The 16133-nt window shown below is 32.2% G+C and overlaps 1 protein-coding gene across 11 annotated transcripts in view; it reads left to right on the top strand.

Annotated features, from left to right (window-relative positions):
* Window positions 1-16133, top strand: part of RALGAPA1 (Ral GTPase activating protein catalytic subunit alpha 1) — a 240264-nt gene that overhangs the window by 87825 nt on the left and 136306 nt on the right. For 6 of the 11 annotated variants that reach the window (XM_072761425.1, XM_026019063.2, XM_072761428.1 and 3 more), the window contains exons 15-16: window positions 1360-1597; window positions 2688-2849. In XM_072761425.1, the coding sequence (XP_072617526.1) occupies window positions 1360-1597; window positions 2688-2849 (400 nt within the window). Of the gene's footprint in view, window positions 1-1359; window positions 1598-2687; window positions 2850-7603; window positions 7745-16133 lie in introns of all 11 variants that reach the window. The other 5 variants (XM_026019058.2, XM_026019059.2, XM_072761427.1 and 2 more) reach the window with 1 other exon arrangement.

Genomic DNA, 16133 nt, shown 5'->3' with positions numbered 1-16133 from the left:
AAGTTTCTGGCATTGTTAGAAAAACAAAACTTTCTTTTAAGTTGTTCTGTAGTAATGGAAAAGTAGTTAATCATGATTCTTTCTTATCAGGCTGTTCTGTAAGACTTTATTCACTTCTTTAAGTATCAGTGGTAGTTTTAAATATATAAAAATTACGTATTGTGTTTCCTAACCTGACTTTAAATGTATTATGGATTCCTTGGAAAACAGCAAAATAATATGTTCTTAAGATGACACATTAAATACAAATACATGGATAAAATGGTTCTTAATATCAAAGATAAAAAGCTATTCAGATCTAATTCTTGGCCATAAGTATAGTTATTCAAATCATTTTTTAAAAAATTTTCTTGTTTGCCTGAAATTTTATGCTGGTAGTGAATAGTATTTTGAAACCCGTTACATTTATTATCTAAACTCCTCTTAACTTCATTAGCCCTTTTTAAAAAAATTTCCCAATTGTTAGAACTAATCCACTGTTGGAACCATAGGAAGGCAAAATTTTAGCTTGCTATATATGGAGTAACTTTTTTGTAATGTGAATGTTTAAAGATAGAATTAAGAATCACTAGTTATTACTTTACTGTACACTCTGCTCATTTTCATCTTACATTTAATATATAAATGTATGTGAATTCCTTAGTAGAATTTAGGGTTAAGCTTTTGAAAAACTCTTTGGTACTTGTTTGGTACTTGTTTCTTCAATAGTAGTTTTTTTTATCTTCAGTAGAAATCCATAAAGTCTCAGGGGTAATGGCTGATCACTAATTTCTGCCATTCAGTGAATAAGTTTTTTTTATCCTATGATTGGATTTTTTTTATAGAACTTTTAATTTTTCTGGTATCTTCAAAATGAAATTAAATTTATTCTTTAACTTACATACAATTTTTCAAAAACATCTCATTAAGTATGTTTCTAGCAACTTTTGTTTTTAGAATATTCAAATTGTATACTGATTTTCATCTTCAGTTACAGAATGTAGGTTTTGGTCAATTTAGCTCAATAAGCATTCATAAATAATTTCAATGTAATTCAAATTTTTAATAGTGTGGAGACTCTTTAAGCAGTGTTTATGTAATATTAATGTAATACAGCATAAAAGATAGTTACAACTTCAGGGATAGTTCTTTTCAGTTTTGATATCTTGTCCTAATTGCTAGATTGTTGAGTGCGACAATTGTTAAAATGAAATTTATAGTAGATATTAATGATTTCATGAATTCCTTTATAAGTATTATGTACCAAGAAAGGATCATGGATATTATGTGATTTAAAATTCTGCTTGTTTTTAGTTTTTTTTTTAATAATTAAATATCTGAATTTGAACATATTTCATTTTTATTTGTTTGTCTTTATAGACTCTTATAGTTGCCTGGATCAAAGCAAATCTAAATGTATACATCTCTCGAGAACTATGGGATGACTTACTCTCTGTATTATCATCATTGACCTATTGGGAAGAGTTAGCCACTGAGTGGTCACTGACTATGGAAACACTAACTAAAGTCTTAGCTAGAAATTTATATAGTTTGGATCTCAGTGATTTACCATTGGATAAGTTGAGTGAACAGAAGCAAAAAAAGCACAAAGGGAAAGGTAAGAGTTGTCCATAGAGATGATTCACATAAATTTGTTTAAATAATTTGGTCTAGGAAAATTAAGTTAGGAAGATGGGTGAGGGTAAAAAGTTGTTTTCTCTTAACTGTTCCCTACTTCATTTACCCTCTAGATTAAAAATTTTCAGTAATAAAACATGTAGGTACCTTGTAATTTTTCTTGAAATCATTTCTTAAAATCATTAGTAATTTTGATGAGAAATAAAATGTTCTGTATATATCTAGCTAAATTTAAATACACAATTTAGAATCTTAAATATTTTTAATGATTAACCAAAATGGAAATTCATAAAATGCTTGTTTTTGTCATATGCTTTTTTTTTTTTTTTTGGTTAGAATTTATAAGGTGATTTCATGTTACGCTATTTAAAGAGAATTATCTGAGAAATTCTTTTGAAAACATTTTCTTAGTTTTAACTAAAAGCAGACATTCCCTAGAGGTGGATTATGTCTTTCTTGAGTGTTAAAAAAAGGGGAGAGGGACAATAACAGTGACTATATTGCTAATACGTGTTTTTATAATGGGACAATAACATAGTGATTATATTGCTAATACGTGTTTTTATAATCTGATGTATTAGTATTTTTCATTTTTAAGTGGTTGCTAGCTAGAGATTATATCTGAGTCCACATTTTATATTTAACAGTAGTCCATCGATGTTAATTATGTGACCAAAATATTTTTTCCTGGACTATTTATTCTCAACTGGTATTATTGGCAGGTAGAGATTTAGTAACTTCCACCACAGGATGGCTTCGTTAGCTCATTTCTTAAATTTTTTTTGCTTCTCTATCCAAATGTTTCTTTTTTAATGGAATAAGTGGATGGCAAAGGATTTTAATAATAGTTTATTTCTGATGGTTGTATTTTAGAATTTCATATCAGTTTTAGAATATGATTTTTACATAAATTGAAGTTCAGAAAAGCCTTACAGTACACAGATGTTTAACTTGATACTTTATAATACATTTCCAGTAAACCTGAAAATCTGAGGCAAGGTAGCATGCATGATTTGAAGAGATTATTAATCAGGTGACAGTATACTGAGATTGAAAATCTGCATTTCTAGGAGTTGGACATGAATTTCAGAAAGTTTCAGTTGACAAGTCATTTTCTAGAGGATGGAGTCGTGATCAGCCTGGCCAAGCCCCAATGAGACAGAGAAGTGCAACAACCACTGGTTCCCCAGGAACCGAAAAGGCAAGGAGTATAGTACGGCAAAAAACTGTTGGTATGTATTCTTTAAAATAATGAGAATTGTACAGGGCAATACGTTTATAGTCCTTAGTGATAATGTATGTAAACGTATAATTTTCTTATCAGTTAGCTCTGGTCGTTAAAGGAAAAACTTCTATAGCAAAACCTTTTCTTCAGGTGTACTCGAGTCTGACAACAGGCTGTGTTATCCGTTGCTATTAAGATTTATCTGACATTACCGTTTTTATGTAGCTTATTTTACTGTAGGTATCAGTAATTTTAAACTGTTTTTTACAGAATCGAAATAGAACTCTGATTCACTTTACAGAACTCACACATTAACTGGTAGAGTTTCTACTAAGTGAATATACTCACAAACATGGAAAATAAGGGTAGCTGATTTTCAGTGCTGCAATTCTTAGATTGGAATTCATGCTTGCAGATAGCTAAGACCAAGTTAGAGTATGTTGTTAGGTTCCTTGCAGCTTTTAACAGACATGGAAGAAACTTCTGTAATCTTGGAAGTAGCAGCAATGAGCAATGATGGGAAGAATTTCTGGATATAGGATCACTCAGTATGCTTTGGACCTAGCTACTATCTTATTTCTCTTCCTCTTGGTCTGAATTGTAGTAGAAAGAATACTGCAATGAAAAATATAAAGGCTTTGTCCTATTTTTTTTTTTCTTTCTTTCATCACTGAACAGCTAGGTAATCTTGAACTCTTCCTAGGCATTATTGGGAATGATAATACCTTATATGCCTGAAACAAAATTGCTTGAAATTACTTTAGGCTTTACAATTTATGATTTTTTTAAAAAGATTTATTTGAGAGAGAGAACACATGTGTGCATGTGTACATGTGCACAAGTGAGCAGGAGGAAGAGTAGAGGGAGAAGTAGATTCCCTGCTGAGTGGGAGCATGACGCAGGGCTGGATCCCAGAACCCTGAGATAATGACCTGAGCTGAAGTCAGATGCTTAACTAACTGATCTACCCAGGCACCCCTAGAGTCTATGATTTTTGTGGCAGGAGCATTTTTTGTGGAAATATATCTATATTTAATGATAATCAGTGAAAGACACTATTAATTTTAAAGATTTAATAAAACAATTAAAAATAACAGTTAATTTTAAATCCTTCAAAAGCATTATATTTTCAAAATTGTTTTCTGCCTGTAAAATAAGCATAGAATTATGCTTAGACAATCAATGGATTGTCTATGTCAAGCAAAAATAAGAAATGATACAAGGAAAAAGGGTATGGGTGAATTAAAATTATATAATTAAAGTTTTGGCATAGAATCACTTTTTGAGATTAAGATGTTGATTACATCTGAAATGCCTTCATTTTATATTAATGTCAGATTTAATGAAAATTTTTGTGTATTGGTTAGGACAGACTTCTTTTAAGTTTAAAATGTTACTTTGTTTTACTTAAAATATACCTTTTTTTTTTTTAGAGTTCCTCATATAATTTTTCTGATTATAGAAGTAATTTATGCTTAATGTGGAATGTGAAATTTAAGGAAGCATCAATGAACTGTCTAATGAGAAATGATCATTAACATGTTGGCATATTTCTAATCTTTAAAAAACATAATAAGCAAAGTACTCATCTTAAATTCATACCTATGATTATTTTCTGGTACCTATGCCAAAACAACCTTGTCTGGCTTGGTCATTAAACAAACCTATCAAATAAAAAGTTGAAGCATTAAAAATTTTGTTCAGAAAAATACCTGCATAAGTTGGAAAATACTGAAAAGAGCAGCAGATTAGTTTAAGATGGTGTTTGAGTATATATATATTAAAATATTTTTTAAAAAATTTTATATCTGTAGTGAGTGTACGCAGGTAAAAATTCAGTCTATGATAAAGCGTATACATTCTAGTAAGTCCTTCATCACTACTAAGATTTTGCTTATGCCAACACATTATTAAAGGAGATACTTTAGACTTATTTAGAATGAGTTTGTAAGAAGTTAGTTATGATATTCATGTTGGAACAAATACATCACTGTTTCTGTTTTCAGATTGTCCTCTTAGTTTATGTTTTTCATAATATTGGACCTTAGTTTGGGGACTTATAAAGATATTTCTGCCAGTGGAGATACATGTATGTATGATATGAATTTTATTTAATGATAAATATGGAGAAGTATGTGTAGTGGTTTAGAAGTGAGAAAAGGCCAGACTTGCCTGCCTTCTATTTATTTTGTGTTTGGGTGTTTTTAGTGAATACATTTGCTGTTCATGAATTTCCTATGCTGCATGACAACTCTTGAATGAAGGTTACAGTTTTTGACATAATGCGTGTATTTTATGATCCATGATGAATTTATGTGGAATACATCTATTTTTCTTTTTTATTCATTTTTTGGGAAGAATAAAGATACAAAACCTTCAAAAATTGGCATGCTTAGATGCTTGAAAATATGTTTTTATTTTTTGATGTTATATTTCTTATACTGCCCTTTCATCTACGTAAAACACATATTACAGATTTAAGATCAGTGGTGTGTGTGGCTTAGTAGTGAATGTGGCAGTAGGAATTTCAGTGGCTTTCTGGAGATTTCTGACCTAAGCTTTAGATTAGTAAATCCCCAAAATTCCTAGTAGCTAATTCATTATAAGTAATTTTCTATAGTGCAGGTTACATGGCTGTGAGACACTGGACAGATTTTCAGGTGTGCATAAAGACCTGTAGTGAAAAAATAGGTGCATTTTTGTAGAATTCATTTAGGATCATAACAAACTTAAACCACTGTGATTATGGAAAGTTCCAAGGGAAATGCTCAAGTTCTTCCTTCAAGTTGGTGGTAGGAGAGAACAAACAGAAGGAATTGTTATTTCCAAGGAATTATGTAACTCAATGAAAAAACAGAAGAAAACTTGTAATCCTTCTATAGAATTGAAAATTGAATCAAATTCATTTTAAAAGAATCAATTTAGTTTTAAAACAAGTATTTTGTTTTGATTTTCTCCTCTATATGTTCACAACTAAAGCCTTTTTCAAAAAATTATGCTTGATTCCCCAAATACAGATATTCATTCAGTAAACATTTATTGAGCTCATATGTGCCAAAAACTAGGATTATAAAGGTCAGAGAATATAGTTGTGTTTGAAAAGTTGGGAGGCTGACATAAAAAACATACAGTCCACTTGTAAGCTTTGCAAAAGCAGGGATTCTTAACTGTTTTGTTCATTACTATATTGCTAATAAGTTAATTATGTGGCAGTGTCAGAAAAGCTTCATAGATGAGATGACATTTTGAATAAGGAGAGTCAGAAGGAAGACCAAGAATATTACAAATTTCACAAAGCCGTATTGTGAAAGAGCATGAAAAATTCAGGGAACAGTGTAAAATTCTCTGTGGCAGCAGCATGTGAGAACAGGAGGAGAAGTTGCAATTGCAGTGATTATTACAGCCAGGTCACATGGGCCTTGTGTGACAGGTTAATGAATTTAGGCATCAGGGAACCAAGAGTTTCCATTAACGAGGAAAACCCAAGATTCTGAATTGATATTAATGCTCAGATTTTTTTTTTAAGCACTCCTATTATACTGGATGTTATCAATATTGTTTCTTTTAAGTCCTCTATTCATACATAACAATATACATACCTTCATTTGTTTAAGAATCTCTACACTAAAAGTTAAGTTTAAAAAATGTTTAGGAAGTATAAACTAGAGATCATTAATTTATTTTTGAGTGTGCTAAAGTTTGTCTTTAATTGTATGAACTGGTGCCTCCTTATAAGAGACTACAAAGTGCAACTACAAATATAATTTTTGAAAAGTAATCCAGTTTTTAAGTTATCTTTAAGAACTTAATCTTTAGAGTTTTTATATTATATGCTTAAGATTTGAATTAGCACTAACTTATTTTTCTCAGTGACTTAATTGTTCATCTAGATTGCAAATTCTATTTTCTGTAAATATTTCTACTTAAAATTTAAATTATACTGTTAAACTTTATTTTTTAAAATTTATTTGAAAGAGAGCAAGAGCACAAGGGGATGGACGAAGGAAGAGGGATAAGCAGGTTCCTTACTGAGAAGGGACCATATGGGGTTCCATCCCAGGACCCTGGGATCATGACCTGAGCTGAAGTCCCAATGCTTAACTGACTGAGCCATCCAGGCGTCCTGTATGATGTTACACTTTAATGTAAATAAGAGATATTAATTTGAGTAAGCATTCTTTTCCTCCCATGTTCAAATACTAACCATGAGATTTAGTCCTTTAGATTATGAATTTCATAAAATGTTTCTAAAATGATCTAGGGGTGACTTTGAAACTTTGTAGGGAAGAGTATGAAAGTAGAAATGATTTGTTTTTGGAATTCAGCTTCATTAAGAATGACTTGGAATTGCCTCATAATGGCTCAGAGAAATGCCCAAATATAGTACCAAAAATTTCTTTCAACTAATAATGTTGAGTTCTTTTTAGGGTTTCCATTCAATGAAATTTTCAACCCTTGGTTTTGAGAATATAAGCTAATTTAAAGTATCTACTGATTTTTTAATGCTATACTATTGTAACTGCAAATAATAAAAAGCATTTTCCTGCTTTACACCAAAAACTTTACATTCGAAATGTCATGTGTTCTCTGGTTTCTTTCTTACAGCTTGCCAGTATTTGCCGTGCTGAAATGTTTTAATTTAAAATTTCCTTCCTTTGTATCTTTTAGTTTTCTCTGTTGCTGCTTTTTCTGTGACACAATCCTTTCATTATAGTCACTCTTCTTTTTTCCTTCCCCACTTCTTTCTTTTCCTTTTTAAAGCCATGAGAAGCCGATCCATTGGTGAATGTGCTCTGCCATCGGCCTATATACGCAGTGCTAAAAGTGCTCCTGTTCTGATCCATACTTCCAAACCCTTCTTGCCTGATATTGTTCTCACTCCCCTTTCTGATGAGCTTTCAGGTAGTGCCACCTCTGCTAATTTCTGCACCACCTTTTTCACTTTTTAATCCTTCTGCTTTCAAATTTTGCTTAATCAAATAAACTCTTCAAAGTTAATTTCTTTGGGGGAGGTGTGGGAAATTGGGAAAGTGGTTGAGAAATCAACATTTTGAGTTATTTGAATTCTCATGCTATCCTGGCAGTTCATTCTGGAAGTGCTAAGTTTAGTGCTGTGCCAATGTCTAGTATTTTTGGTTGTAAATTTTTTTCTGTTTACAGTTGAGTTTTTTCCTTCTCAGGTGATTAAAAGAAGTAGTAATGTATGTTTATGTCATTATAGATGTTTGACAGAAGATGACTTGGAAGGTAACAATCAGAGCCTTGACTTTTAATTTCCCATTGTTTTGACTAATGATATGGTAAATCCTGAATATGCATCTGCATCATCTGTAGTAATGGAAGTAATAATTGAGAAAAGAACATAATCTTAGAGTTGCTTTGGAACAAATCTTTGTATTTCTATTTGATTATGATAGTATATAGAATTCTAAGAACTCATTTTTAAGCCAAGTAAACCATTCTGTGAAGCCCCAATTTTTTTTTAATTTTTTTTTAAATTTTTATTTATTTATTTATGATAGAGAGAGAGAGAGAGAGAGGCAGAGACACAGGCAGAGGGAGAAGCAGGCTCCACGCACCGGGAGCCCAACGTGGGATTCGATCCCGGGTCTCCAGGATCGCGCCCTGGGCCAAAGGCAGGCGCTAAACCGCTGCACCACCCAGGGATCCCTGAAGCCCCAATTTTTAAGGACCTTCGAAACCTGGTCAGCTTTTCAGCCTCAGGTCCTTGATTCCCAGCACTAGAATGAGTTGGTCTGTAAGGTTTAATTAACATATAATAAAATATATAGATGCTGGGTTTAGTTCATGATTTTTGAGACTTACACACACCTCTGTTAACTTTCATCCCAAACAAAATATAGAACATTTCCATTATCCCCCAAATTCCCTAGTGACACTTTCAAGTTAGTACCCCTCCTCCACAAGATTTCTATCACCATAGGTTAGCTTTTTTTAAGAATAATTTTGCGTGAATAAAATCATATAGTGTCTTGTCTTTTAGAAGGAAATATGTTGAATAGTTATGCAAAATGTGCTAGCTCTTAGAAAATTAGTTGTACATTTTTAGGTACTTTCGTATCACTCTTATGAGTGTTTCCCTGATGTTGCCACTTATGGTAGGGTTGATTTTTTTTTTTTTTCTTTTAAACAACCTATCTCAAAAAAAATAAATAAATAAATAAATAAACAACCTATCTCTGTCCTTCTTGTTCTAATGTATTAAAGGCTTATGCAAGGAAAGGTGCTTTTTTTTTTTTTAAGATTTGTTTATATTAAAGGGTGGCGGGGGGGAGGAACAGAGGAAGAGAGAATTGTGAAGCAGACTCCCCACTGAGCATGGAGCTGGATGTGGGACTCCATCCCAGGACCCCAAGATCATGCATGATCTGAACCTAAATCAAGTCAACTACTTAACTGACTGAGCTACCCACATGCCCCAAAGGGAAGGTACATTTTTATTAATAATGATATTTCAGGTGAAGTGCTTTATAACACCCATAATTTCATTAAGATCAGAGATTTCAGCCAAACCAAGGGGGTACATACTGAGGGGTGAATATACATAAATACATAGATACTCTTGTTGGTATTTTTTGAAAATACTGTCAATGAAAAAACTTAATGTCTTTTCTAAAAATGAGAAAATATTCAATTATTGGATGTGATATGTTTGTGTTTTCTAGTTCAGGATACCTTGATTGATAATTACTTAGACATAATCTTTATGATGTTTTTGAGAAGTGTTCAATATTATTTTTTTGAAAATAATAAAGTGTGATAGAAATAATGAACCTTTAATGAATTTTATAATGAAATTGGTGGTTGACTTTGCAGTTTTATGGATAACAATAATAAAATTATATATTATATATATATTATACATATATATAATATATAATTATATATATTATTGTTGTTGCTTTTTAAAGATTTTATTTATTTATTCAGGAGAGACACACAGACATAGGCAGAAGGAGAAGCAGGCTTTCTGCAGGGAGCCCAGTGCAGGACTGTATCCCAGGACCCCGGGATCACGCCCTGAGCTGAAGGTGGATACTCAGCTGCTGAGCCACCCAGGCGTCCCAATGTTTTGTTCTTAACAACTAACTACATGATCTATAACTAAAACTCCTAAGTTGTTGTAAACTTCTCTTAGATATATTTTTTGCTTCTAGCTTTTTTTTTTTTTTTTTTAGTTTTTAAAAATATTTTTAAAGCATTTACTGGAAACCATTTTTGAAATGTTTAGAAAAATTGAAATGAGTTTTGGCCACTAATTTTTTTTTTTTTTAAGATTTGTTTATGAGAAGAAGTGAGCACAAAGTAGGGGGAGCGGCAGGAGTAGAGGGAGAGGGAGAAGCAGACTCCTGCTGAGCAGGGAACCCAACACAATGCATGGTTTGATCCCAGGACCCTTGGGATTATGACCTGAGCCAAGAAAGGCAGATGCTTAACTGACTGAGCCACCCAGGTACCCATTGGCCAATAATTCTTACATGTTTCGATCAGACACTCTGCTACTGTGTCAAAACTGCCTGGAAGATTCATTTTTTTCTCAGAATCTTAACGGCTTTACAAAATTCCTTGCCTGCAACTTACATAATATTTTGGCAGATATGCATGTTAAGTGCTGAAATATTAAAATAAAGGTGAAGTATTCCCTTTAAAATGTTGTAAGGTAGCACCTTAACTGGGGTAAGTACCTATTTCATAATTCTTGCTTCACTGTAAATGTATAATTCAGAAAGATTACCTTTTTTTTTTTTTAAAGATTTTATTTATTTATTCATGATAGACATAGAGAGGCAGAGACATAGGCAGAGGGAGAAGCAGGCTCCATGCTGGGAGCCCGACGCGGGACTCGATCCCGGGACTCCAGGATCGCACCCTGGCCTAAACCACTAAGCCACCCCAGGATCCCCGAAAGATTACCTTTTAGTAATTTAATGGGGGAGGTGTTTTAGGAAGAAGTTTTGAAAATAATTTTCTAAGTGGCAGTTCTAGTTGTTTTTATTTCCTTCATTTGGGATAACGTGCATTTTGTGATGGATTTAAAGAGATAAATAATGATGAGATATGGGTCACTAAATCAAAACAAGCTTGATATCTGATTATCAAAATAATATCATATTATAAAATATGGATTATTTAGAAAAGTATATGAAAAATATACGTAATCCTTCAACCCAGTGCTTATTTATTGGTAATTTACAGTTGCTTTCAACTTTTTGTGCATGCGTACATTTAAGACCTAAAAGCATAATTAGACTTGGTTATTTTTAGTAAAAATCATTTTTAAGACTTCAAAGGAGGAAGGAATATATAAAGTAGCAGCAAAAACTTCATTCCTGAAAAGGGACTTGTGAATGAATTCAGCATTTGCCATGCACTTGTATAAATTTACAACACTTTCTGGGAAATGTTAATAAGTATCTAATGGATTAAAGATTTATAGTATATATCAACATATTAAAGGCCCCCAGAAGTCAGGTTTTTTAAGAGACACACAAACACATACTCGCCCCCAACCGTTTATTTCTCAAACTTATTTAAGTATGGAGAACTTTTCCAGGTACACACATTGATATTCTATAGCATTATGTTTCCAGAGCAAACAAATTTGCAAGACGTTGAACTAACCTCATAGTTTTAAAAATTAGCTATGAAAATTGGACAGGATTATTCTTACACAAGCTTATATAGTAGAAATCTGGATTGTTGGAATTTTTGATTGCCTCTGTTGTTAGAGACAAATTGTGAAGGGCCTAGTGTTTGCTTCTTCAGGTGTTAGGTTCGTTGAGGGGGTGAGGGGGAGGGGAGACGGGACGGGGAGAGATAGGAAAAGGAAAAAAGTTCTGTGAAGAGAGATTTTTTTTAAATAGTGCTAAATTTTTTTAAAATTGCCAGTCTTAGATTTTCAATGAAAATATTTGCTTATGTTTCCCTCCAAGGTTTGAGTAAATGTTACTATAGAATGTACAGAGAGAATTAATAAGAAAATGAACTACAAAGGAAAAATTTTTCATAGTTTTATATGTCTCCCTCATTTATGAGCAGACTAAATGAACTCAAAATATTTCCTGGGCACATTCATTTAAAATCAGGAGTTGAGGTTTCTTTAACTGCTTCACCAAAAAAACTGAAAATACTCATAGACAGTCACTCTAGCTTTTGATTAGAAATAGAGTTCTCTGGAAAAGATATTTACCTGATACTCTTGAATACTTAAGAAGCTGTTTAATTCCTTTTTTTTCTTTTTTACACTAAGATTTTAAAAAACGGACCATCAGTTTTTAAAGGACCCTATTTGTGTCCAGCCCTTTTTTGTCCTCTAGTATTTTTGCTTAGTTGTCCATTCAACCTACACTGTTGTGTGATTCTTTGTGGTATAGCTTTGTACAGACTACACTATTTGGATAGCTGAATATCCTTGAAGAGTTTTTCTTAAATTCTGGGGACTAGTTCAACTGCATTTCTCTAAATGTCTCATTAGTTCTTAACAACAGACTCATGTATAACACTTGAAATATTTTTTCCCCAGGCATCTGCCTCAGGTTTTGATGTAGTATTCTGGAGGTTGCACAGACATCTAACATTTTTTAAAGCTCTACAAGTAATACAGGTGTCTGGGCAAGCATGCTTTCCCTGTCCCTTATTCTTTAACTGAATTATAGGGTTTGTTTTTTTTTCTTAAAAAGACTTTTATTTATTTTTAGAGAGAGAGAGAGAGAGAGAGAGAGGCAGAGGCATAGGCAGAGGAAGAAGCAGGCTCCCCGTGGAGAGCCCGATGTGGGACTCGATCCCAGGACCCCATCCCAGGACCCCGGAACCAGCAGACGCTCAATTGCTGAGCCACCCAGGTGCCCATGAGTTACAGTTTTAACATTTAATACTCTAGGCTAACCAGTCTTTCTGTTTCTGATAAATGGATTACAGAGAAACCAGAAATCTCAGTAATTGCTCTTAAACAATAAATTAGCTTTTATTGTCAAAAATAATACTTTAATGAAAGAAGTGATACAAAAAACATAGGGTGGGCATCTGACTTTGTTTATGCTTTTCCAACTGTTTCTTATTATTTTCTAATTAAGTAGTGTTGGTTTCTCACCCAGAAGTTTTACAGACCTACTTTCTTTGAACTGGTTCTCAAAACTGCTAACTTGTTTGTCATATTTGCTGTTAGACTCTAGTCTATCAAGGCCATATTAAATAGGCTGCTAATGTTATTTAACAGTGTTTCATTATTTGAATTCAGCTCTGTAGAGCAAAATATTTTGATCTCTCTACTTCTATTTTCTGAGTATCAGGAGAAAGAAGATGTTTCCTCTCATGTCCCATCCTGCTCCTAAATTCTACCTAATCAGGAGGAGAATTTTCCACCTCCAACCAAACAAGTAGGCTTCTACCTGTAATCTGCTGGTTCTAGCATAACTTCAGGTCAGATTTGTTTTGTTTTTGTTGAAATAATTTGTGTTAGTTTTTTTAAAGTACATCTTAAAAGCTTTGAAGCTAACTTAAAATGGCATTACATAACATGTCCATAAACAAAATTGTAATTTTCTTAACATGAAAAAATAGATTGGTTATTTGTTCATTTCCAAAATTTAAGAATAAAGGAAACAATATTAGAAGGATGAAAGAGTAGAAAATAGTTTAGTGGTTTAAATTTTAGTGGTCTAAAATTAAAATTATTTGGAGTTGATTTGTTGCTTTTAATTTTTTGTATGTGAATTAAAATTTCTTTATTAATTTCTCTAGCAAGAGAATTATGAGATTGGGGCATCAGAAGGACCCTTCCTGATTTAATGACTGGGTAAACCAAGTTGATAAAACTATTAGAATCTGTAAAACGTTCAGCAAAGTTGCCAATGCAAGAATAATTTAGAAAAATCAGTAGCATTTCCTAACACTGTCAATGACCAAAATACAAGCAATAGGATAATACAGTTGCAACAAAACATTAGCATAAAGTTTTTCCATGATTTCAGTGATGTAGATACTGCTTTGAATTACCTATAAATTGAACATCCAGTTTTAAAAAGAGTTTTTACTAGACTCTGTTAGAAATAAAATTGGAAACGTGGATGCTCTGTGGTTCTCACCTTGAAAGTACATTGCCATGTTGCCCAAATAGGCAAAAACATTTTTTAGTTACATAAAGGACATTGTCATTTCCTTTAGATAAATCCAGGAAAAAACCTCAGCTTTAAAATAGCATAAATTTCTATGTAAACTAATATAAATGATGTTTATGAATTCAGGAGCTTTAAAAATATTACTGATAGCTAGTGTTTATGATTGAGAATAGAATTTAACTTTGGATAGAAGGGATTTGGCACTTAGTTCTGTACCTGTTTTCTAAAATTATTAAAATTTCCTAGTGGTATGTTAGTGTTATAACTTAAGAGATTTATTTTCCTGAGGAACCAGCTTGATAATTTATGAATTAGTAGCTACTAATTTTTAATATAAAGACATACTATCCTTCTACCAGTGTTAGTATACTAAGTTTCCACTATGTGACAAGAGTTGTTTCAAGAAATAAGGATATTGTGATGTTAATACAAACAAAAATCCTGAAGAAACATAACTGGTGGAAAGAAATTTATTTTACACGTTGCAAGGCTCTATAGAAAGCATTTATCAGTGTTCAAAAGCGTTTAAAAATTCAACAAAACTTTTTTCTCGTTTTGCTCATTTAATGGTTATTAATACTTTAAATAGAAACTACTATTTTTCAAAGGAAAATATAAGCAGCATAATTATTTTGAACACTATTTTTGCTTAAGCCTAAAACTGTTAGTTTCAGAGATCCGATACAAAGTTTGTCAGTTGTTTTCTTCTGTATAATTTACTAATGTTTGTATTTGAATAAGTTTTGACTTCTAAGATTCTTCGTAGAGATAAATCATTGTGCTGCTTTATAATTTCTTAATACAGTTAGCTTTTTCCAATTTAAAAGAATTAATGAATTATTTCATGAGTATATGACCTATATTATTCAGGATATTTAGAACATGGACTAATTTTTGCTCTCAAATCCCAGCTTTTCACTTTCCAGCTGTGTAACATCAGACAGGTCACTTAAATAGTTTCTTCATCTATAAAATGGGGATAACAACACCTACTTCACAGTGATGCTGTGAAGATTAAATGAAATATATCAGATATTTGTAACAATGCCTAGCATGTAGAAAAGACTGTAGAGTTTAGCTGTGATTTCGTCTTTTTCTCCTTGTGCTCGCTTCGGCAGCACATATACTAATCTTTTTCTCCTTAATGGAATGCAGGTATACAGGCATTTCTTTAAATTTAAGACTTACTTGAGTCAGTTATGCTCAAATGCTGACATTGATTTCCTGTCAGCAATTACTTTCTTTGATGTTATGCAGTTAGTATTCTTACATGCCTATGTAGAATTATACTTAGGGCTTAAATATTGTTTTTGTTTAAATTCTCAAAGAGTACATTGTTGATAATTTTTTTTTTTTTAAGCTCTTGCCCTCTTAAACTTGCATGAAAAATATTGGGTATCCATATGTTATAAAAAAAAGTTCAGGAAAAACATAGGCTGAAATAAAGGTTAAATTTTCTAGTTATACAAGGTGGGGACTGGGTTGGGCAGAAATTCTTAAGAAGAACTTAACAGTAATCTTTGCTGGCTTGTTTAGAATAGAAAAATTATGAAATATTAATATTAAGTTTATATGTTAGAATCATAATATTAGCTTTTAATAAGCTTTTAAGATTTTAATTTTCAGTTGGAGCAGATAAAGTCTCAACTATAAAATTTTTAAGAATTTTTCTGGAAAATTACATAGTTTTAAGTCCTATTAGGATATTTTGTGGAAAGAAACTTGGAGTGTATTTTATTTTTAATTTTTATTTATTTATGATAGTCAGAAGAGAGAGAGAGGCAGAGATACAGGCAGAGGGAGAAGCAGGCTCCATGCACCGGGAGCCCGATGTGGGATTCGATCCTGGGTCTCCAGGATCGCGCCCTGGGCCAAAGGCAGGCACCAAACCGCTGCGCCACCCAGGGATCCCTTGGAGTGTATTTTAAATATAATCTCTGTTCTCTAGGCAAAGATTCTTATCTACTATGGGAGATAAAATAAAACCAAAATACTTATATTTGTTAAAACATAAATAAGCATTAGTTATCTGCTGTAATAATAAATAAATAAATGCATAAATGTTTAGTTTCTGAGGAAATGTTTCACTTTTCATTTAAAAGAATTTCTAAGTGGAGTGTATGAAGAAGAAAGCCAACATCATTTAAAAAATA

Source organism: Vulpes vulpes, chromosome 6 (genome assembly GCF_048418805.1).
Source record: "Vulpes vulpes isolate BD-2025 chromosome 6, VulVul3, whole genome shotgun sequence".
In the NCBI taxonomy this organism is placed as follows: domain Eukaryota; kingdom Metazoa; phylum Chordata; class Mammalia; order Carnivora; family Canidae; genus Vulpes; species Vulpes vulpes.
The sequence above is the reverse complement of the archived record's forward strand: the minus strand, read 5'-3'. Positions and strand labels throughout refer to the sequence as shown.